The 24971-nt window shown below is 40.3% G+C and overlaps 2 protein-coding genes across 14 annotated transcripts; both read right to left on the bottom strand.

The window, feature by feature from the left end:
- Positions 1–33: 33 nt before the first annotated feature.
- On the bottom strand, positions 34–17708 carry ahcyl1 (adenosylhomocysteinase-like 1). Of its 3 annotated transcripts, none has more exons than XM_044210912.1 (17): positions 16984–17707; positions 8906–9020; positions 7925–8068; positions 6973–7073; positions 6761–6863; positions 6139–6233; positions 5889–5995; positions 4716–4832; positions 4510–4573; positions 4288–4376; positions 4027–4097; positions 3638–3732; positions 2651–2749; positions 2105–2173; positions 1891–1969; positions 1544–1664; positions 34–1423 (listed from the first exon to the last, which is right to left on the bottom strand). In XM_044210912.1, the coding sequence occupies exons 1-17, from the start codon at positions 17173–17175 to the stop codon at positions 1417–1419; spliced, it is 1668 nt and encodes a 555-aa protein (XP_044066847.1). In that variant the 5' UTR covers positions 17176–17707; the 3' UTR covers positions 34–1416. The 3 variants fall into 3 exon arrangements, with proteins under 3 accessions (XP_044066847.1, XP_044066850.1, XP_044066849.1); XM_044210915.1 differs by lacking the exon at positions 16984–17707 and adding an exon at positions 12052–12193; XM_044210914.1 differs by lacking the exon at positions 34–1423 and having other exon boundaries at positions 1540–1664; positions 16984–17708.
- A 900-nt stretch (positions 17709–18608) lies between these two features.
- nfyal (nuclear transcription factor Y, alpha, like) lies at positions 18609–24820 on the bottom strand. Of its 11 annotated transcripts, none has more exons than XM_044209627.1 (10): positions 24682–24818; positions 23768–23872; positions 23488–23574; positions 22352–22498; positions 21891–22022; positions 21690–21792; positions 21421–21572; positions 20501–20674; positions 19894–20004; positions 18609–19641 (listed from the first exon to the last, which is right to left on the bottom strand). In XM_044209627.1, exons 2-10 carry the CDS (start codon positions 23846–23848, stop codon positions 19576–19578), a joined length of 1053 nt encoding a protein of 350 aa, XP_044065562.1. In that variant the 5' UTR covers positions 23849–23872; positions 24682–24818; the 3' UTR covers positions 18609–19575. The 11 variants fall into 11 exon arrangements, with proteins under 11 accessions (XP_044065562.1, XP_044065563.1, XP_044065557.1 ...); XM_044209628.1 differs by having other exon boundaries at positions 23491–23574; XM_044209622.1 differs by having other exon boundaries at positions 21403–21572; positions 24682–24815.
- Between the last annotated feature and the right edge of the window lie 151 nt (positions 24821–24971).

The raw sequence follows: 24971 nt of genomic DNA, 5'->3' as shown, positions 1-24971 counted from the left end.
CGTTTTTCTTGGTATAGACACAACAACAACTTGTTTAAAGTTACTTTTCTCTGTTAAAAGAACTCAATTTATTGCTGATTTAATGCATTCTTTTACATACATAGTATACACTTATGCATTTTGATCACATGAAATATTACTTTAGGTGACCCTGTTGGATCAAATTAAGACAGCGACAATCATATGGCAAACATAAAGTCTAATATCTTTTCACAACATATAGCTCATACATTAGAGTTACAATTAATTAATACCAAAAGCGGTGGAAGGAAGACATTAAATGTACCACTAATAGATGTGGTTTTACAAAAGAGGAATGTTCATTTAATTAAGGTCAGTGCTGATATTTACGTGTTGTAAATGATTTAAAAGGCACATTCATACCATGGCCTTAAAGGTATTATCCAGTCAAAACACTTCATAGCCGACCACGCTGCTCTTCAGTCAGACAGATCTCAGCTAGAATTTGAGTGAGCAAATGGAAACTTTGTATTAAATGAGGGAAGTCATAGTAGTTTTTAGTAGTTACATTTTTTCTTCTCCTCAAACTTTTCAGTACTTCCTTTTTAGGAATGCATACAGACTGTTATCTTTAACATAACATCTTAATCTTTTGTTACCACATTAAACATCCCTTTGGTTTGTATTTGTTCAGGAGAAGCCCTGGGTGTTTTAAGATAATTTTAGGGTGAGTGTTGAATGCCAACACCAAGAGTCAGGAATTTAAAATGCACTCAGCCTTTCACAGGCTATTATGAATTCTTAAAATAAACAACACTGGGTCATATTGTTTATATAACAAGCGCTATATTTCATCACTGTACTTTGTTGTAATAAAAAGGATGACTGGATGTTACCTTTTAAGGCATGCATGCAGATACCATTCAAAGAGATTATTTAACGCATGTAAAACAAACATTTCTAAAATAATGTACATTGTAATACAGAGTTTGTTTTGGCTCAGCCCAAACCCTGGCTCATGGACATGTACTAATAAAATCTTGATGTCACTGACAGACAAAACAAACAAAAGAAATTCTTTCCATTCTTACAGCCATCATTTGGCACTGTGCGTAAATAGGGTAAACAAACAAATCAACAACTTTGTGATCTAGTAACATAAGCATTAGCAACTAAATAAGTACATACACATGAAAGCATGCAAGCAGGCCTTTTCTTTTAAACACGTGACAAGACATGTAAAATGTTAGTTGGTTATACATTGTATGTTTCCTACAAGTCTTACTCTTATTTCTTATATTTAACATCATGTCTGAAGTGCTATTAATAAGTTACATTCAGCATAAGTAAAATAATTCCTCCATTTTGTAGCAATTTAGAAAATAAAATAGATATCTCTGTTGTTTCCCAGGGCAACTGTGTGTTGAGGATCACACCATCAGAGGATCACTCAAATTAATACCTGTGAACAAAATACAGTGTTAATTCGACCAGTATATTACACCAACACATCATGGTAAAAATATAGGAAATGCTAGAGAATCAAAGATAGTGGAAGATATACTCAGGTGTTGAAACCTACCTGTAATAATTAGGTTTGAAGGGGCCATTCTTGTTAAGGCCCATGTACTTGGCCTGCTCGTCAGAAAGCTCTGTCAGGTGGGCATCAAAGTTTGGTAGGTGCAAACTGGCCACATACTCATCTGGAAGGAAAGACACAGATTGGAATCTACACTGTCTGGAGAGATGTTTGTTCTAGTGTAGAACATTTTTGGTTCACTGGATGTTGTAATCTTTAGGTCAAGTCACAAGGTGGCAACAATGAGCAACACAAATAAAGTAGGCATTAGAAACTGGCTACAACATGCTTTTTAAATGTATATATTCATTCTTATGCTAAATGTTTTTAATTTGCAAACTGAGTCTTACCCATCTTCTTCGGCAGGAGATACACATCCTGTTTGTAACGCCCCTCTGGAGCATTGAACAACTCAATCAGGGCCAGGGCCTATAGACAACACAGACCACACAATGGTTGTGATGTTACTACAACAGCAGGGTGGTGTAGTGACAGGGAAATCTGTCCTTCAGCTGCCCCAGAAGTGTCAGTGAAGGGCTCCACAGAGAGGGCCAAACTACTAACCTGAGTTGTAGCAGTGATGGACAACACAAACGTAGGCACTGTGGAGCAGCTCAGATTTAAGAGGCGGCCCTGAGAAATAACAGAGTACACGTATGAACTGCACTGTAGAACGTGATTCTAAACAGACACTAAGGCAAGCTGAAGCAACAGCAGTTAGAAGGTTAAGTTATACTGTGACACAATAAGGGATGGCATGTAAGTATGTAGCTGCTGTATGAACCACAGAGCACACAGTAGCTGTGGGTTGATTTACAGTGAAAAACCTGCAGGCCTTTTTATACCTGAATGTTACCCTAGGTTAAATAGACCCAGGGGATGCCATTATCAGGATTTTACCCTACATGCTAGATTATCATATTAATATTCTAACATCACAATATTTCACAATAGAAAGGCTTCTTAGCCCAGAGTAAACACAAGATGTAGTCTTAGTGTATAGAGTAAGAGTTTTGTGCGGGTTTATGTGTGATGTTAAAGGCTATTAAGTGTGATAAAACTAATCTTAAGATTTTAAGGGACACAGTTTAGAGTGTAGAGGGACATTACCTCTGCAAGCAGAACAACCCTCTTTCCATCGGGCCAGATGATGTGGTCAACCTGAGAACGCACCCTCTCCCAGGTCAGCTCAGGGCTGCGCAGACTCGCCTGAGGACATAAAAGACAGGTCAGTCCTACAGCTGAATGACAAATAGAAATAGAATACAGGTAAAGGTGAGAGGATTTCCGGCAACACAAAAGGTGTCATTTATTTCTTAACAAGTCCATGTAGAAAAGCAAATGTCGGAAAAATATCAAGAGAATTCAAACAAAGAATAGCAGAACATAAAAGTACAAGATGTAAAAAATCTATCTAATCTATCCAGTAGAGAAGTTGCTCCTTAAGAGGGAGGCATTATGGATTTCTATATTGGGCACTTAAGCCTGAGAGGGTTAAATGAGGAATTAGACATGAAGCCAGAGTCTACTGGATTATATTTAGTCTCAAAGAACAGGATCTTTTAGAACAATTTGAAACATATGTAAGAGTTGGATGTGTTAGGATCAACCACAGATTGACATGACTAAATATTAAGAGATTGAAGATGGAGATTATAAAATACTCTGTTTTGAATGATTAGTTTGAAAATTAGGTTGAAAAAATACAGAAATACATTTTTGTATCCATTAAGTTTAAATGTAGTATTTTTGATTTTTGAAGTTTTTTTAAAGGATGATGATAATGTTGTTTTTTATATACTTAGTATTGAGGGTTATCTATAGATCACATGACTGATATATATATAAGGAAACCATAAAAGCCTCAGACACTACGCTGATAAAGGCAAGAAAGTCAAAAAAACGTTTGGTGAGGTGAATAAAACATGTTGTACTGGAGAAAAGTTGTGTGACGTGTTTTAATTTAGTTGGACTTGCACTGAAGGTCAAACTGGTCTGGACCTGTTTGCCTGTGTGTTCTCAAAGTTAGAAATGTAAATAGAAATTCCCAGACACAAATATTTACAGAACGCTCATACAATTACATAGACACATTACCACATCGATCTCAGTATTGGAATGGCCCATATTGCAGACGATGCAGCCATTCTTCATTCGGTCCAGCTGTTCTCTGGTAACAACATTCTTGTTGCCTATAAAAAAAAAGTAAGAGGAAGACTAAGTCATAATGCGGAGGGTGAAAATCAAATAGAAACATCTGTTTCTGTTATAAGAATGGATTTACAACTACATGTTAATTTGGGATTGTGATTACTGTCATCTGAGTAGCACGTGGACCCAAAAAGCATTTTAGCATTCAGATGAAAAGTCTGTTTTTGACCCAGAGCCATAAACCGGGATATTTAAATGAGGCGCGCATTTGTTTACTGGAAACACTGTGATTATCAAAGCAGAAGTAATGGATGTCACTGCATGGGGCGCAGTACCAGTGCAAGTTATCACCACGTCCATCTGCCGGATGACCTCACTCAGCTTGACCACTCGGAAGCCGTCCATGCTGTGTGGATGCACACAGAGATATTTTCATTATTATAAGCAGCACAAACATGTTGAAAACAACTTAAAACAAATGTTGATAATAAATTGTCTTTTTGGAATCACAGCTAATCTGATGCACAACATAGAGACAACTAGGGGAGCACATTTACTGATGGCGCAGTGCTGAATGGTAATGGTTAGTGACTCACCATGCCTGCAGGGCACAGATGGGGTCAATCTCTGTGATGCACACAATGGCTCCAAGGGCCTTTAGAGCAGTGCAGCAGCCTTTCCCCACCTACGCACCAAAGGACAGTGCAATAGTTGTAAACAGAAATATCCAATACATGTAAACAGGTCTGCTGCACCTGTGAAAATTCAGTCATTCCATCAAAAGCAAGATATTTTTTTTAAATCAAAAAATGATTCACCTCTCCATAACCACACACGACAACTTGTTTGCCTCCAAACATTATATCTGTGGTCCTCTTCAAGCTGGCAGAGACAAGCAAAATGGCACACATTTTTATCCATCTGCACGACTCAAACAAACAAACTCTTCACACTATGAAAAAAAAAGCTGCAGTGGCGTGTTTGCAAACAATGGCTAGCTTTCTAGATGATTAATTCCCCTCACCCATCCAGGATAGATTCACGGCAGCAGTAAAGGTTGTCAAATTTCTGCTTGGTGACTGAGTCGTTCACGTTCATGGCAGGGACGCACAGCTTGCCAGCCTTAGACAACTGGTACAATCTGAGAGGATACATAAGGAAACATGTTCAAGCAGATACGTCCACACAACACACATGCACATAACCACACACAAACCAAGCTGCAATCCTGTGTGAGCTGTGCTTCTGGCTAACTGATTCCTTTGCGAGTTGTACATGCACAGCTGCTGTGACCTACGGTTGAGCTCTGTCATGTTTCTCAAATAGGCTCCAGTCAAATCAGGCCAGTGACCTTTTCAATCTGCAGTGTCAGTGTGTGTTGATACTACTATGACTTTTATAACTGCTTTTGATACTGTTTGTGCTGACACAGTATATATCATTCATCAGGAAGCGTGGTTTGACAGAAAAGGACTTTTAGAAGCAGCTTAATCTCAGTTAAAAAAAAACAGTGGGCTACGACAATGGGTCTTAGCAGCTTGAATATCTTAGTTTATTTTATATGGCGACAGAAACAGTTGGGGGTTTTTTGTTGTTGTTTTTTTTTTTTTTTACAATAATTGGGATATATACGTTATGTAAGGGGCTGACAAATTCGGCATGAAATCTAACAGGAACCTAACAAGCAAACCAACTTTGTTTGCAATGGTAAACAGTTCCTCTAAATCTTACATCCTTATTTATGAAGTGTTTACATTGTTTTGTCTAATTCCATTAATTCCGTTTAGGTTATTTCAGTGTTAATGGGACAGTGGGCAAGATTTTACTATCCCACGGCACAAAATGACCATAAAATAACTCCCAGGGTTGGATCAATACTAATAACTCTGCCACAGTTTTTATTATTCATTGTCCATTATGGGCTGTCATAACCGGTGCCAAGTCAATGTTGTAATTTATTGGTGGCTAAAAGAGAAATCCTTTTATTCAACCAGGGTCTTTCTATTCTCTTTTTTTCTTTTACAGTTACAGCTTTGGCCACCATCCACATTTTACTCATCAACATCAAATAGAGTCCCTATTTCCCAAATGGTGGCCATAACTACAAAAACAGACAGAGGATGTACAAAAATATTTTTCCTTCTATTCCCACTTCCTTTTAAACCCCCAAACTCGTCAAACTGAAGCCCCATCTCACCTGTGCACTCCAGTGACACTCTCCTCCACAATGCCCCGGACCTTCTTGAAGACGCTGGGATACTTCTTGTACACCCAGTGGGTTAAGTCTCCGCCGTCGTCCAAGATCTAAGAAAAAACACAGCAGAGTTAACGGCATGAATGATAACCTCCACAATCTCTGATAGCCCAGAAGAGCCCAGGGATAGAACCGATAAAGGAGAACAGACTAAGATCGGTGTTAAATTTATCAGGTATTGTCAGGTTGATACCATATTGGCCTGCCAGCCCTCCGTGTTGACACAGCGATCGATGCACCACCAGAAGTCATCCTCTGACTCACCCTTCCATGCAAACACAGGTACCCCTGCAGGAAACAAAACACACACACCTAATGGCAAAGACAGGCAGCAGAGGAGAAGAGGACTGACCAACTGTATCAGCAAAAGGTCCATTAGAGCAACATTACACAGTGAAAGCACATGCACAGATTGGTTGCATTATGGTCCACGCAACTTCAGCTATTTCAAACAAAATCAAAAATGGATGCAACACTTTTTAATGCATTGTAGACACCCATTACTGTTAAGGTATAGACCTATAATTAGCTTATTTTCAGCTAACAAAAACCTAAGTTGATAGCCATCATGTTATTAATATTGAAGGTAATGCAAGATAACATGCACTGGCAAGTTAACTCTAATAGAAAGGCTTTTTTAATTATCAGAAATATATATGTTTTATACCTAATGTTATTCCACAAACCAAGACAAAACTTAATAACACTTGATAATGGTGATGTGTTCCATGTCACAAGCCATTTATGAGCTGACAACCAAGTTGCAAGAAAATATTTCATATGCAACGCTGGCCTTAGAGAGGAGAGAATCTTACCAGTTTCAGCAAGAGCAGCAGCCACCTCATTCTGAGTGGAGTAGATGTTACAGGCAGTCCAGCGACACTGGGCCCCGAGAGCTACCAGAGTCTCAATCAGAACCTAAGGGGGAACGATGGAATATACAGATACATGACCAGGTAGCAGAGGTAAAGAAGAGAAGGAAAGAACAATCACAGTGATCTGTAGTGTACAGGATGAGAGGACATACTGCTGTCTGAGCAGTGATATGGGTGCAGCCCACTATCTTCGCCCCAGCCAGTGGCTTCTCCCCCTGGGCTCTCTTTCTCAAAGAGATCAGGGCAGACATGTCTGCGGAGGAACAGATTGAGCAAAAGTTAGTGGAAGCTCAAAGGACATAAAGGTCAGGTTTTGTTTTGGGAGAGAGAAGAATAGCGGACCACTTTGAATGCAAAAATAAGCAATTTCTACAAGGTGGATGGGCAGCAGTAAATGGCTGTAAAATGGAGACTGATTAAACAACAATGTCAGCAACAGCTGTTGCCGCCCAGGCTTTGAGCCTGAAGAAGACTTGTCAAGCACTCACGCCTACTTATCATTTACATGGGCAATGTAAACAGCCAGAGAGACGGAAGAGAGAGGATGGAGCACACAAAAAAACAAAACCCCTGAGATGGGAGAAGAGGTATTAAAAGAGGAAAGAAGGATGAATAGAACTGAGAGAGAGAACTCCGATCATGTTTCCAGAATAATATTGACGCTGCCCCAGCCCTGGGTCGTAAACTATTTTGAAATCAGGAGGAGAGGACCTTTATCAAATAGTGTCTAAGCAGCAAAACAGATGCAATGTGATACGTATCTGGGAACAAAGTGACAACACAGGTAGCACAAAGCTCTCTTTGTATAAATGGTAATTATAGTAAGTCTCTTATCTGACTGTACCACCATAAAATCACAGAAAAACTGTGAAACCGACTTTTAAGATTGATGCAGCATATACATGAGTGCCTCTCTCTCAAAAAGTGCTTCCATAAACAACCAAATACTGCAAACCCAACTCAACTCAATGAGAGAAATTCTTTGCTAAAAAATACAGTCTTTTTGACTAAAAAAGCAAAAAGGATTTATTATTTATCAATATCTATTTGATATTTAAAAATGAAAAAAAAAATCTTTGAAACACTCATGAGGTCAAGATATACCTTGTTCTGCGATTTCAATTTCACGGCGGCCAAATTCGGCCTGCTTGATGTTTTTCACGCAGAAGTCACTGCTGCCGTGGGTGTTGACCTGGGCTTTGTCCCGGGGGGAGGTCTCATCATCGGAGCTGTCGGTGTAGGACGCAGCTGGGAAAGGAGAATACAAAAGGTCACTATTGTGGAAAAGCATACAAAAGAGCCAGTTATGAAAAATATACTTCAAATCCATTGTGTGTAAGGTGGAGCTTGTGTGTGTGTATACATACTGTACATATACAGTACGTGTTTATTGAAAACAAGAGTGTACTTGTGTGTATAGCCAGACCAATAATGGATTTTTGAGGCCGATACTGATATTGACATTTGGGAGATAAAAAAAATCTGATATTGATATGGTGGCTGATAGTAATTCTTTTAACATAAACACATAATATAAACAAAAATCTTGATACGGATCCCTTAAATAATTTTTTTCTAAAGAATTGTGACCAAGATACATACTAAGGAGGATATTTCACAGTTCAAAATCAACACTGTTCGTAAATTACCTCAAACCCAGTTTGACATTTCTAAACTTTATTGTTAGTTATCGGCCGATATACACCGATACTGATATGTCTGCAATAAGATAATGTCGGCCGATACATTGGCCTGGCCGATTTATCGGTCTAGCTCTACTTGTGTCTGTATATGTGTTTTTATGCAAATATGTATGCTTATATGTGCTGCATTTGTGGATGGGTGTACATACATCATTCCAAATGATAATAATATATATTTATATTTAAGGACTTGATACGTAAAATTCATCAGTCAGTTTTTCAAATGAAAAAAACTAACTATTACTATGAACTTTTGTGAGTAGAGGTCTTACAATGATCTTCTCAACAGCAATCATTTATAATCACTGCCAGTCTGTCAAAATACAGTCGGTGTTTTACCATCTCATGGAAGTGGACTGTGAAACTTTCAGGTGTGCAGTACCTGAGCTGTAGCTGTCTGTGGAGGACTGCGAGATGGACCGAGAGAGGGAGCGGCGGCCTGCCTTGGTAGGGTACTTGCTGAATTCTTGTTTGTCCTCCGTGTTAGCAAACTGGATCTGGAGAGAACCAGAACAGACGATGAACAATGTGCACCATTTTGCGCATCGTAAACATAAAAACATAAAACTAAATCCAGATATTGCTGACTTAGTGTTGGGACTTTTTTCTGTCTGTATGCGCTGAACGAAATCAGGGGAGGAAGGATGAGCGAGGAACAAAAAGCACCATCATCATCACACATTAACAGTGATGGCACTCAGTTATAGGTAATGTGTTTACACTCTTTTAGTTTATATTTGGACTCATTTTGCTGTTTCAGCCACTAAAACTGTCCTTTCGAAGGTAAATCACCTGACAGTGTTACAGTAAAACTCAGGTGGATCAAGAAGGGAGCTGATGCCTATTTTTAGATGCTCCCTCCTGCTCTGTGATTTGTGCTTTGTTCAGATACACAGGCTTCAGTTGTTGGTGTGGTTCATCGTGTCAAGCAAACCCTTCAAAGGGCCCAAGATCAAAGACACGAAAAACACAGTGGATCAGCACACAGCTAGCTTGGCTACCTTCTAGACTAGCCTTTAACAGAAGATTTAAGTCTCAACTGTCCAGTCTTTGGGGTTACTGTATCAAACCACAGAAGTTGATCCAATTTTTACAAATCCTATCATTCAGCTACTAAATAAAAGCCAATGCCGGGTGTGAATTTAGCTCTATTTAGGGCTTAGAAGGCTACAATTAGACTTAGGATCTGACAAATCCACTAAGTGTCATTTTAACATCCTGAAACTGTAACAGTCTAGATGCACCAGAAGTCAACAGTCAGCTGTCAACATTAGAAACAGTGGAGACCTAACCCTGAGGTGCTTTAGGAAACTGGGTCACTTAGGACAGTGATGAGTTACTAGTTACAGTCCAGCAGAAAAATCTAACTACATCGATCCTGACAATAATTACAAATGTAGAGAAGTCCGAAACAATCCCAACCTAAATGCAGAAATGATTTATTTTCACATGCGTAGAAGCCCAGGTGGGATGTAGGCTGTAGCTTCTTTGCTAACACCTGGCACTGTAAATAAATAGGACTGTGAGAAAGAGACTGTTTCTAGACGGGGTCACCGGTAGATGAGTTACTCAGCATTTTACTTAAATAGGAAGTCTGCAGATGGGTTTCGGGTCTGAACCTCAGCCCCTTTAGCCCCTTTGGCTATGACTTTTATTCATCTGTTCCCATGTAAAACTCCCATATACATCAATATCCCATCTGGCAAACACTGATGTACAATTGCTTTCTGTATATATCACCCTGATACCGCTGCCGGCAAAATCACTACTTATGTATTAACATTATCTTGCATGATAGAAGAGTTTAAACCAATGTTACCTCGACATTGCTAAAAGCCCGCTATGCACTATCTCCAAGAAATCCTACAGGTGTCTCGGTGGCTTAGAGGCAAGCGTGTTGGATCAAATCCAAGCTCAAGCTTTGATGCTGTGTCTCTTGTCTTTCTTACTACACTGTACAATGTCACATCATTGTAAGACTTTCAACATGCGCTTTCACACAAATTTCTCTTGAATAATTTCTTCCTGTGTTCCTCCCTTTGTGTCTTTATTCTTTCCGTATCATGGTTGTTGTATGAAAAATGTTTTGGAGTAAGTTTTCATAATGTGTATTAGACTTTCTAATTCCCGATCATTTGACATATACTAAATGTTTTCTTTAATTGTGGTGTTAGAATAAAGGTTATAGTCAATTCTCAGCAGCGAGGATCTTCACTCTTCACCTTACATTTCCACACGGCTTTGTTCTCTTCTTCATTTTGCCTCAGTGACAAATCATTTCAAATGTCTTCATTCAATGTGACAATGCCGTAGGATTTTCCTTGTTCTCTTATTTTAGATATCCATAGAATGTGTTTGGACTAAAAACTAATGTGCACGCCAGCAGAGTTGACACAACACACAGACAATAAATCCAGGAACACATGAATTCCAGACTAACAACAGTGAGTTGGGTAACATTTGAGTGTGATGTGCACTCTACATACAGACATCAACCTACAACCATGTCTTAGGTAAAGCTTAGTGTTAATGATTATGACATTGAAGAATAATGACACAACAGTGTAAGCTCACAGCTGGGTGAAACTGACAATGCATGACTCAGTTACCTGTTAGTCACCACACAGACGTTAGCGGAAGCTGAGGCTGATTGAATGGGGTTGACACGGCCAGCACCAACAAAACATTTACACACAACATGACTGTACTACCTCGGCCTTATTTGAGACTAAATGGGTACGTTTTCACCTAAAATTTGAAAAATGTCATGGTTACCGCTATGACTTCCATTCATCTAAAATTTAAGTAACTGTGGCAGAAATGGCTAAAACATTAACTGTATTCACTAAGTGTTTATATCCCACAAGCCCTTTTTCTGGGCTTCAACAATCTACTGTGTCAGTATAGAGAAACTCAAGAAGCTTGTGAGGCAGTGTGAACTGATGAGATCTCTGCATGTCTCTGTTTTCACAATTGTGAGTGTGCTCTGTCTCATACACTTGCAAAATAGTTCTTTTATGTTTGCTTTGCATCAGTTTGGACTCTTGAGGATTCAGCAGAGGTTTTGCACAGTTCTCTTGCATTTCTGCATTGTTCCTCCCCCAATTTATAGACGTCAAAATCAGAGACTCCTTCTCTTGTGGTTACAGCATTAAGGAAAACAAGTGGTTAATCTGATTAATGATGAATTACTCAGTGTTACTTAAGACAGCATTCTGTTTCTGCTACTCTTACACAGTAAACTATCTCAGAGGTGAGCTCTGTGAATAACCTTGGCCTTTTGAGGAGAAGATTGTACTTTTATCTGCATTTCAGCTGTACATTTTTGTTACAAGTCAAAGAAAAACACTTTTGTGTGGTCCGCATTGTTGCATAAGCTATAGAATCGTTCTACATAACTGCAAAAAGAAGACAGAAAACTTGTGACATGCCAAAGGTAACTCCAGCACATCTGTGTGTGGGATATGCAGTATCTTTAAGAATAAGTGCGCTGGATGAGTTCCCAGTGATGCATTAGTAGCGACTCACCCTTTCTCTCCCATGCCCATGTTTGTGTGCCATGGCTGCCAGTCACTGCCTGGTCTCTCCAGTTTTCCAGCCTATTTCCCTGTGCCTGTGTGTCCTCTGTGTGATGGTACTAGGTGTCCCTGATGCTATTATCCCAGGACACTCCCAGGCAGAGCCGGGGGGAGGTTCCCACCTATTATCGTGATTTCTAATGGCCAACCTGGAGAGAGGGTGAGAGAGAGGCCTAGAGAGAAAGGGGAGGTTGATTCCAACTGAACCTCTCTCTCTCTCTCTCTCTCTCTCTCTCTCTCTCTGGTTCTGCCCTTGACAACAAGCTGCTAAAGTCAGTAGATTGTATTTTATGCTTGATTTTTTTTTTAGTGCTGAGAGAGCAAATGTAGGAACAAATTGCGAAGACAGCAATATTCAGATATGTACATATGCACAATCAAGAAATACGTACATTAGAAAATCACTTAAACACACAGACCAAAAACACATTTGCTGCAGCTTCTCCTTTCAGGCTGTACTCCTGATTTGGACTACTAAATAAAAGGGGATTGACAGGAGGAATTAAACCCTGTTTCCATTAGCCTTCTGCTGCATCAATAAGCGGCCGATCCAGTCCCATCCTACAGCTAAAAATACCCTTTCTCTCTTAGATAGCAGGCCAGGTCACAGACTTAAGCTGTGGTGTGACAGTGAGCCGGCAGTGTAAACGGTTCAATGGGAGCTTGGCATAAGGCGACATTTACTACTAAGCCAGAAACCACTAGTGCTCTACAGCGCCATCTAACTGAGAAGACATACAGTCTAATCCACATAGATCTGTGTATACTGACTACTTTCATTGGTCACGTTTCAAAGACAGAAGGCCTGACAGATTTTTCAAAGTTTAAAATCGAGCACAAATGGACAAATAGACAGTAAAGCAATGCTCAAGTCAAAGAAATGAAGTTCTTCAGACAGGTGTAATTCTAAAATCACTGTACTATCTTTGGTCTGCGAAGGCGCCAGTTTAGATCAACACATGCATGACGGATTACAGTGTTGTGAAAAAAACATACAGTGTGCTAATCCTTCCTCCAGAACTATGTGACCTTTAGCATATTACCATATACATCAATCTTAAGTGAAAATGAATATCAAGGTAACCCACAAGCATATTTCATAAACAAACATAAGGGAATGCAACCCTAACATCAACAATATCAATATAATTGTGTTCCCACAGTTGGAAAATGAGAAGTCAAATATTAAGGAAGCCAGAATGCAGATAACAAATACTGTAGTTAAACTAGAGAGATCCTTTTAAAATACCAATGACACAACTGAGAACAGTTGGAAAATGATGAAACTAGTCAGTAAGGATGTGTTATATTTCTCAGCTTATGGTGACATTTCCCCTAATGTTAATATTGGCCACACTGTGATACAAACACAGTACTTTACTTGTGTGGACTACAGCAAACTGAGTTTCAATAAACACTAGAAAGAAACTGTTGTCAATGTTATCTTTTAAATATAGCTAGATGGACTTAAAGCCCCACAGTGTCACATTTATTATGTGATCATAACATCTTTCAAATTATTATTCTGATGTCATAAATTTTTGTTTGTAGGAAAATGCAACAGTCCTAACTGGTCTATGTAATGCTTTCAGCCCATTCATTTTTAGTGTCTCCAGGTCCAATCCTACCACCAGGAGTCACCAAAGTCACACATTACTACTGTACATACTGTAGGGGCTTTAAGTTTGCAGACTCTGTCTCTGGGTTAGTTTTAGTTTTTAATTCAAAGGTCTGAGACTGAGGTGAATAGAGATTTCTTTTTACATAATTTACTGTAATGTATGTTTCTATGATTTCATTTAAACTTGGCGAGAGGATGGGGGGGATGTCTGCTTTTGACCTTCATGAAACTCTGCCATAATGTCAGCAGACAAAACAACAAAATGAGATAGTTAAAATAAGGTATGAAGACTTTTAAGAATCTATGTAAAACAGCCCACAGGGATCAGATGACGCATGAACAAATTCACAGTGAGTGAGTCCCATTCCCGGGGGGGGCGTGTTGTGTAACTGCTGGATGGATTCAGAGCGAGGAGGCAGAGTAGTGGTGTTCTTTGACTCACTCACCCACACACACACACACTCACACTCTCATTTCATTTTTAATTTGTAGCATTGACTGTTTTTGTTCATGGCACCTTTCGGTAGATTATGTGACGATGCACCAGCCTCTGTTCAACAGACTTCCAACTCCACTTTTTCATGTTGTGATCTGGGATTTTAATTAGTTTTATCTTTTTTCCCCCAATCATTTGCACTATTTGTTTTACTCATTTATTTGTGCCATGCAAACAGGTGGCTCAGTTTGACACAGGGCTCTCACATTTATTCATAACACACTGCTGTGAGTTGTTTCATAAGCAGAGTGCACATTCCTACCATCCAATATGTTTTCAATCAGGTTCCCTGAGGCGACTCACAGTCCACACGTTACTGCCTCGTCAGACAGGGGGTCCGAGCTACTATTCTGAAGTCTGTGAGCCCTGCTGCTGGGAAAACAGACATTTTTATTATTCTAAGTACTTTGTCCACCTCTTGTGGACATACTCACGTTAAAAAAAAGGGAAAAAGATTACAACTTTGGTGCAATCAAATCACAAATCCACACAGGTGAGAAATGTCATTTAGAATACACACTACTGACTAGTAACAAGTAATGGTGCACCTTATATTACAATGCAAAATATTAGCCCACTAGTAACAGCCAGTTTGGTAAAGTTAATATTTTTTAGTTTTTGTTGAGATGTTCATTCATGTTGTTAGTTTATTTAACAGGGACCATACAGATAAAGTATATAGGGGCTTGTATAATCTGGACATAATTTATATTATTCTTTAGCAAATATTCAGTTAACTGTGTTTTAGTCACCAATGCTGCTTGTGATTACTTGTCTTCCTCTGCCACTGCAGTTTTAAGGATAAAAGTCATCTTGACTTCTGAGATTTAACCACTTACCACATTTCATAATTCTGCAATGCTTATGACTGATTTATATACAAAATCAGACTATTGTACATCACAACTAATAACGCCAATGAGTCAGGCTAATCTGAACACCAATTGGCAATTTTGTTTAACAGAGGTCTGATGACCACCATTTTAATAGACTTTTTAAGGCAACATCAGGCAACAGAAGTACAGAGATGCCACAAACACCCCAAACTGTGAGATTTAAAAGTTACATGAAGTTCAGCAGACGGTGCCAGAATAGCAGTTGTATCAGTCACAAGCACAGTGTAATCAATGAATGTGTCATATAGAACCCAACCGCCACTGAATCTGCGAGGCTGATATCAACATTGCAGTGACAGTAAAAATAACAATATATTTTGTGCCTCAGTGGGAATAAAATAATTAGAAATATCTATAAATAAAAAACACAAGTACAATACATTAAATTGTTTTTTTAAAATGATATCAGGACATCTGCTGACAGACATGCCAGTATAGTTACCATTATTTTTAAATATCAGGCCATAATCGCAACACACACTGCTGGATCAGGCTCTAGCTCTTAAAATGATGACAACATGTGCATCAGTAAGAAGAATGGTGGTCACAAGTTAAAGGTCACCTTGAGGGATAGAAAAAACGCTTCACAATCGAGTTGGCAAACTTGACAACACTATGGTATCAAAAAGTCCCAGAGAGTTTCATCATCACCTCTGTGGCACAGTCTTGGCCAACCAAACCCGGACCTCAGAGCAAACAAGACGGAAAAAAAGTCAGAGGAGTTTTCTTTTCAACATCTGAGCAGGTTAGTTCTGAGAAACACAAAAAGATGCCTTCAATCCACTGCCTGTTCCATGTTTATCCAGTGCCTGTTGACAGCTGTTACACAAGGTGGTGGATCTGTAATGATATGAGCAGCCACCTCAAGGGAGTCTTTCATTCTGATGATTGTTCTGTGCCGTTGTGTCACAGCCAAGAAAATTCAAAGGCTTTTCTCACAGGTGCACCTTGTGCTGCTAATACATTTTGATCATGCTGTTCTTATTACTAACAATGATGATACACACACACTCACTCCTGAACAAATTCAAGACAAACACAAGGATGAGCTCACTAGGTATGGACATTATTCATTTTTTCCACGACCCTGCACCTTCAAAGAATTCAAAGATGTATGACTGCAGTTCGTGGCAGATTGAAATTCTTCACAAGGCAAAGCCTACACCTCATTAAATATGTTACCTCATAGTGTGCAGGCCCCCTAAGCCCAGGTATCTTAGGCCATGTATTTCTTCACTTTGCAGAGGTCTTGAATCAGAGGTTTAAGAGCTCAACTTGGCTTTTAGTTGTTTCCTGCCTGCAGGATGTTGGCATGATGTAGACATTGTGATTTAAATAAACAGGAAGGCTCCATGAAGGCAGATTTGAACAGTAATCCAGTCTCGTTGAAAGCTCCATTGAAATTATATGTTGTTACCTCAGTAATAACATGGTAAAATGTGATTACACAAATACCACATGTGAGACAGTGAAGCAAAGCTTTTCTTTACAGCCTAACTTCTCCGATTCTTTAGTTGAATCTGACTATTGTAAAAAAAAATTCAATTTTCAGCTTGGCTTGTGATGGAGTGATCCCTCAGTAACTGTTACGTGCGACACTGCAGCATCACATCCATCAATGCATCAAAGCTCCGTTAACCTCTCTGCTGTCAACTTTGGGTTGAAAATGCAGACGGTGCCTTGTGAATACATGATAAATAAACTCAGGCAAACACACAGTACATTGCCTGGCCTTGCTGTACAGTAGTACTTCACTGCAGTACAATGCGTACCAACGTGGATTTATCCTCCTCACAGGTGCCTGCCTACACTATCACACAGTCTCTTCGCCCAATGTCAGTGACTGATGGCGAGCATCACGTTTCTTACCTTCTTGACGGATTTCAGAGTGGGGACTGCAGTGAACGCTGCGGAAGGCATTTCGCCAACGTTCATATTTACATCACTGCTGTTTTTGCTGACAGTCATCGCTGAATATTTTTCCGCAACGTTTTCGGTCTCTTTGACATATTTCGTGGCTTGTTTAACCTCCGCCTTGCTGTCCACAACCGAGTCAGTCATTGCATCCAGGTGATATTGATACTGTTACTGGAGGGGAGGGGGGGAAGCCGGTTCTGAATTGAGTTCAGACTAACGTTAACTAGCTAGCTCTGTACGTCGTCTTCTTGCTCTCTTCGTTAAGCTTCGTGGCTTAAAATGACCGAACCGACGCTGAAGTACCTCAGCTAGACCTCGGCGCGGAGCAATAAGCAGCCTCGTTCAAGAGAGATGAAGCTGGTTTCTATCTTCGCTACTTTCTAAAAGAGCGGCACAAACACTTGTTTCGGTCCTCCCAGTCTGCTGTCATCCACAGACACAGCAACATCTTCGGGGGGCGGTTTGACGAGCCTGTCACCTGAGCAAGTGGGCAGAGTGTAGGCGGGGATCGTCCAGTCAGAGCCAGTGCAGAGGGAAATGGAGAAATACCGACTGGAGCTCGTTATTCGTGTCAATAGTAGCGTTAGCTGAGGTTAATTCATTACATTTACTCGTGACTACTTGTCAGTCGGTGCAAGCGTGACCTAGATGCTTTATTTCCATAGCTGAACTGTCGGAATAGCACTGGTTTAAACCTCCTCGGAGGCTGAGTACAAGTCCCGCCTCTTTCGTTATGATTGGTTGGCCGTGGTAACAACGTCAGTAATCCACAGCGTGTGATTGGTAGAGCTTGCTTGGGACAGTGTTTAACCTGGCAGGTCTATGGCTCATGGCAAAATACCGGGTTTTCGTCGTGCTGATAACATTGACTGAGCTGATGACGTTGAGTCTGACTTTTCTCTTAACTGGTAAAATGTAGTTTGTATCTACACTAAGAATAGTTAAAAACTTAAAGAACTATAAATAATCAATTTGAGGATTATTTTTTAGCAAAGTGTCATATTCATAAATTCAAAATTTAGCCGTTCTGAACCTTTATTAACTACATTAAAACCATTTTTAATTCAAAAAGTAAGAACGCAAAATCCATTTATTTGTGTTCTTAGTTTAATGTTTTAATTTAAAAGATTCCCCTGGCTGCGATGGTTTGTCTGTATTAATGAGTTCTTTGTTTGTATGTGATTTATATTGTCAATAAGGATTTAATTAAAAGAAAACAATTAACTGGTCCCATATGGAAAGAAATTAAATCAATGGCGTTCCATTAGACACAAATATTCAACTGTGTAAACACAAAGTTATACTTTGTTTTTACTCCACTACATGTTTTGACAACTATAGTTACTAGATACTTTGCAGATTAAGATTTTACATATCAACTATATGATCAATTTATAAAATATGATGCATTGTTATTGATTAAACTACACAAAGCAAAGTATTAAACAACTACAGCTCCCATCAAGTTTTGACAGCATGCCACTGGATTCGATTTATGGGATATCTTGAATGAATGATGAAAAGATGTGTGTAAACTAACCAAAACTGGAAGTGAAGTAAGCACAAATAACCCTGAGTAACTTAATAAAATTTAATTGACATAGGTTTCATGAATTAAATGTCCAATCGTTTTTCATTATAAAAAACAATAATAACATTGCAGAACTGCATCGGATGGGTAAAAAAAAATCTATAACCTACAATGAAAAAAATTAAACACTTGACTGACCAATGAAGAAGTACTACATGGATATAATGTATACTGTGATGCAACAATGAGTCAATTTTTCCAAGAAACACTATTTCTAACCACAAAATTGTATAAAATGCATCCACAGAATTGGGCAAATTGATAAGGACATCCGATACACACTGGGGAAGAAAAAAAATTCTTCATTAGTATCATATTTCAGTTTTTTCTCAGTGGATGCAGGTTTGACTTTTAAGTCCATCTGACAGTACATGGATTGAAAAAATGAAATGTCAAAATACAGGGCATCACATAAAAGATATAGGACACCAGTGTAGCATCAACCCTTAATGAGTGTCTCTGAAAAAGAATTCTGTACCATCTACAAAAAATATTTAAAGCAACAAGTATCCACTGGTGACAAACTCATATTTTTAACAGATCAGGGTGTGACAGAGTATGGTTTCACAGCTGTCATTTCCTCTGCGTGACTAAGCCAAGGGTACCCATAACTTCATGTTTCATTATTGTCCAAACAAATCTTTATGAAAATAAAAAGCTGGTCCTAAGCGCTCGACCAGATAAGCTGAGCATGGAAGCATCCTTTATTTCAGTGAAGAAGACCAGAACAGTCCACAGGGCTCAGCAGCCACACGGCCAGCTCCCTGGAAGACCTGTGTAGGAGTGGAGAGATAACAGAAGAAATCCAATGGCGGTGCAGTGGTTTGGTGTACGATGGTGGGGCAGGAAGGAGTAAAAGTGAGAGGAGAAGGTGCGGGAGACGGGTTTGCTCGGATGAAGAGTCTCAGGCAGGGTAGAGTTCACAGACAGAAGTGATGATGTTGGCGACAGTGCTACGAGACTCGGATCATCTGAGCCACCGACTCATCTGCTGCTGCCTGGGCTGCATCCTGATGTTGCTGCGCCAGAGGAGGAGAAAGGATCACCATAATAAATTATGAGTAGTTTCATTCCAAAATGAGATATCACCTATTCAAACAAAGTGACGCCTAATTCCACACAAATTTTTAAAAAACCTTTCAAAAGGAAGTCAGGCAGTCTTAAGTGCTTAGTTGACAATTTATAACATATTTACAGGCTTGAGTCAGTATATATATTTATTATTACTGAGTGATGATGTAGGTGATGTTTTTCTGCACACAGCTTCTTACCTGTGCCAGGGCCAAAGCCATTTCCTCCTTGTCCTTAGGTGAAAAGAAACGTCCTCCATCTCCTCGCTTACGCTGCATAGCGTGACGGTGGCGAGACTCGTGTAGGTATTTCTGCCCGAGAGAAAGTGGCTGTGTTGGATCATGGCCAGTTTAACATTGTGAATACATTGTGCCACCTCTGTACCAGTACTGGTTGAAAGGTCACTTCACCCACCCCAAAAAACTAAACAAATTTTCTTATTTGCCTCTTGTGATATCTAGCCATGCAGGTACTTTAAAATAAAATAAAGAAACAGGGGTTTAGAGATATCCTTCTCTGAGATTAAATGGCTAGATACCACTACATGGATATTTTTAATATTACCCCCTGCAGCTCATCGTTTCGGCTCTCACCAAAACCCCCATACGAAATCATGGACAGCCGATTTCACAGCACAAGATGATATACAGAATGAGCCCAGCAATGGTAGAAAGACAAAATAAATTAGTAGCTGGTGAGGGGAGGAACAAGGGCTTAAAACATGTGCACTTGCATTAACAGGTAGTGAGGAAGAGAACAACAATGTGCCCGTTTGAGAGGTGTAAGATGATGACCAATGTGTCTTACCCTCCTTTCCTTGGGGATCTTGCCCTCAGCCTCCAGCTTGGCCCGGGCCTGTCTTCGCTTCAGGATGCGATGGTACTGTTTGGCATTGACATACAGAGGTTCCTCCTCGAGCATCTCAGCCCCCGGCAGGGGGATACGCTGCATTGTGGGAACTCCACCACCTCCAGGCACCATCTGGTAGAGGGGAGAGAAACAAAAAGGGACACAGTGCTTAGAACCTCTGGCATGGAAAGCATACATGTATATCAGCATACTGACACAAACAAGCCATTACTGTGTTAAATCAGTATCAGAACAGTCGTGTGGCCTTTATTCAATACTATATACAGTACTATATCACAATACAGCTTTCACATTTTAAAGTCTAATGTTAGAAGCCCTGTGCACCCACACAGGTGTTTTCAGTAGACTTCTCTTCAGGCTGACACTGGGTGGAGTAATGCTGGGAATTGCACGAGGTCACCAAATATCCTGAACTAGTAAGAAACAGAAAGGTGTAAGTTGTCCCGCCCTAACAAGTGCAGGAGAGGTGAGGGAGATGTAAATCAAACACTGTCTGTGAATGGCCATATACTCCTAAGAAGAGGTCTATTCAGACAAAATAAGTAAAGACACCTGTGTGGGTGGACAATGGGTGTTAGGGGCTTTAAATAAACATAGTAATATTCACTGCACTGTATCATCACAATATGATTCCACTAGAAGAAAATAAATACATTACTACACCACATTTCTACAGTTTCACAAGATAGAGAAAGGCATGATTCGCAAATTTATAAATTGATAAATAATAACTACATTCGGTGCTCTTAAAAGCTATGTGACCTCCACTACACTGCACACCCTTGTGTGAGTCTAGATTTTTTTTTCTTTTTTTAAAAAGGTAATAAGATGTTGGGTACCTCTGCACAGGGTCTTACCATGACCATTCCACCTGCATTGACCATGTTACCGGAGACGGGCAGGGTGACGGTCACAGTGCCTTGGCCGCTGTTAGTAGTGTTGGTATTGGCACCCCCTGCCTGTACAATCTGGGCACCTGCCAAGCTGGCAGCTGGAATTGTGATCATTCCTGCAAACAGAGTATCATTCACAGTTCTTACTCAAAATGACAACTCAACAGTGCTCCTGTTTATAAAGTCTAAAAAGCTGAAGGCAAACAGAAAAGGTAGGAGAAAACTGAGTTTACCCTGCTGCAGGACGGTACCATCTGCATTGACAGGCTGGTAGACGATGGTCTGTCCGTCAGCTGTCTGTGCCACCTGTTGGCCCTGCACGCTGATCTGTTGCCCCTGTGGAACCACAAGTAAGGACAGAAGACACTCAGCAATCATATTAAAAATAATTTGATTCAATGGATTTGCCATTCAACTGGTCAGAATTTACACACCTGGTTCTGTCCAGCAGTGATGGCTGCCTGGGGCTGCTGGATGATGATCTGCTGGGGCTGACCCTGCTGGCCCTGCAGCTGGAGAGTCTGACCGCCCTGCAACTGGATCTGACCTGGCTGCACCAGCTGAATCTACACATGGACACAACCCACAGACTGGTCTCAATTCATTTTCATTTAGATGGTAAATTCAGCACGTCCCAGCATACTTTCATTTACATTTAACTGCAGTGACCTCAAACATCTACACAAATAAACTATAAGGAAAACACTTATTTTGAGGCACTTTAAATTAGACAACCTCACAAAAAATTATTACACCTGCACTGCAAAATCAATTAATCCTTACCACTACCAATTCTATTCCACAGTGGACACTATGTCCTTGTACCTGATAATATGGCACAATTTGAATACAGATCTTAATCTAGTAACTTATCCCTTAGAGCCTTATCCCTTACCTGCTGTAGTCCCTGGGCTCCAGATACAGGGACCTGCATTATTGTTTGACCCTGACCCCCAGACATGGCCTGCACCATTATGGGTTGCCCTGATGATGTGATGAGCTGCCCACCGCTCACCTGGACCATCAGAGGCTGTCCCTGGACCTACAGAGTGATACAGAAAGCTGTTATAGCAGCACTGCCTGTGTTTGTTACCTCAATATCACTTGAGTGTGGTTCATAGGACCTGCTAGCAAATTACGTCAAATCAGGAACATCCAGGATACCACATCAAGGATTAAAGTATTTGATGATTTGCTGTCATTCTTTCTGTCTTGGGATATGCAAACATGAAACCATCCAGTTCCATAGTGGATCCAAACTGCAGCCTATGTACAGTATATTCTCAACTATTTTTGGCATGAAGTTAGGCTACAATTGCAAAATACAAACCTATGTATTCAGTGGTTTTGTACTTACTGGAATACTGCTGTTGAACCAAGAAGTTACATTAAGTTCATTTCAACTTGATTTTCTTAAAAGCACATGATTAGACAAGATGCTCCCATCAAATTAATTTGCATTCACATACGCAACTTGACAAGTACAGATGGTCTTGCATCCATAAATGAGTGAGTGACCACAATGGACAACTGAAATCCTGTGGCAGCAGTTGTACCATAGGGAAAAAATGCCAGAGGGAAGGAACCCAGTGCCATTTTACATCAAGACGATAAGAAAATATAGCTAGATAATGAGAAGTGACAGCCAGTAATGGCTATGGATCCATGCTGTTCAATGCCGGTTCTTATGCTAACTGCAAAACACAACCATGTGATGGCTTGATGGCTTTTGTCCTCATCAGTAAGAACAACGTCTGACTTGCAAAACTGGCTTTTAAAAGCAAGAGACAAACACAACTCAGACAAATGGTAGTCTTTGACAGCCATGAGAGCACAGGCGGAAACCCGAGGTTGACACACAACACACTGTGCTGAGGATCATGCAGTTCAGGCAGCTGTAAGACATGCTGGGCAGGGAGGATGAACCAAACAGCACAGAGATGGGTCGTGAAAAACAGCCCTGGTTGTAGCATGCAAACTTGTAGGCTGTAACACTGTCTTGACACTGTCACAGGGCGGCGGTGACACCACTACCTGGAGTGTCTGCACCTGCTGGCCTGAGGCCGTCACCACTGGCGCATCTGTTTGCAGCTGCACAGCCGTCACTGTGCCCTGTGTCTGCAGGCAAGGCAGGACAGTACAGTCATAGACAAGTAATTATCAGGAAAATAAATTGGATCTGGAATCCACTGGAACGGTTTAATTCTGGGTACCTGTTACCTGTGATCTTACAGCAGAGGGTTTAATTGTTGGTGGTGTGGCAAACTTTCATTATCAAAACCAAATGTATCTGAGTAAATTCTGAGCTCACCTGCTGTTGGATCTGTCCATTGGAAGTCTGCACAACTATCTGCTCCCCAGTAGTAGTGGTGGCAGTGGTGTACTGCTCCATAGCTTGTTATTGTCACAATCCTCTCTTGAGACAAAAGAAAGACACATACAGTATTAGCTAACGTTATTATAGATTTATAACCCTTGCAATGTATTTTAGATGTAGCCCACAACCTTCTTGAGCATCCAGAGAAAAATAAGGTTGCTGGTCTCTCCAAACGTTATCTAGCTAACTAACGTTACTGTTGCCAACTCATTGTTAACGTTAAGCATTATTTAAACAGGGACGCAATAGCGGCCCTTTTAATTTCAACTCATCACGCTAACTTATATCATAAAGTTAATGTGTCAAATGTTATGTCTGAGGTGATATACGAAAACCCACACTGGGTGATATAGGTCAGCTGCTGGCTTGCTTTAACAGGCTGTTTTATTAACAGGATGTTTTCGTGAGCTAACGAGGCTAGCATCAGTTAGCTTGCTAAAAAGCGTTGTAAATGCTAGAAAGCATAGAACTAGTTAACAGCTAAATTGCTAACGTCAGTCTTTAGGTGGGTTGTTGTTTATTAGAACCAATGATAATTTGCCGGGCAACGTTTACTTAAGGGCGACGCTGACATTATCAACTATGCCTTTGTTTGAGATTGGATATTTTAGCTAACTAGCTAACGTTTGCTAAGTAAAGGCTTGTCGACCACCAGAGATAATGATTCCTCACAGGAGCCAACATTGAGAACAAGAAGTTATTTGCAGCCTAACCAGCCTTGGACTCAGCGGTCGAAATCAAACTGCCATTCGATTTTTTTGCATTTAGCAGAATTAGTAATTTGGTTGGTCCATAGCAAACCAATCCGTGCTGACAACTACCAATGCCTTCAATCGGGTCTCCCTTACCGTATCTTCGCTGTCCGGTTTCCCTCTGATTGGCTCTGGTACAGCTCGCTAAAGCCCAATCAACAAAGTGAGCGGACAAAATGGCGCAAATGAAACAACGGCGCCTGGGAGGAGGTGCGCAGCTGCGTGACACATGAATTCGGGGGCAGAGCAGGGTGCAGAGTCCGTGGCGCCCGATAGATGTCGCCACTGAGTTATATTTTATGTTCCCTGGGGACATTATTTCTTCTATTCGTCTATTTATCGCACTATTTGGAATTTAAATGACACAAGTAGCCGTTGAATCATGC

The sequence above is a fragment of the Siniperca chuatsi genome, linkage group LG10 (genome assembly GCF_020085105.1).
Source record: "Siniperca chuatsi isolate FFG_IHB_CAS linkage group LG10, ASM2008510v1, whole genome shotgun sequence".
Classification (NCBI taxonomy): Eukaryota; Metazoa; Chordata; class Actinopteri; order Centrarchiformes; family Sinipercidae; genus Siniperca; species Siniperca chuatsi.
This window is presented reverse-complemented; position numbering and strand designations above follow the sequence as displayed.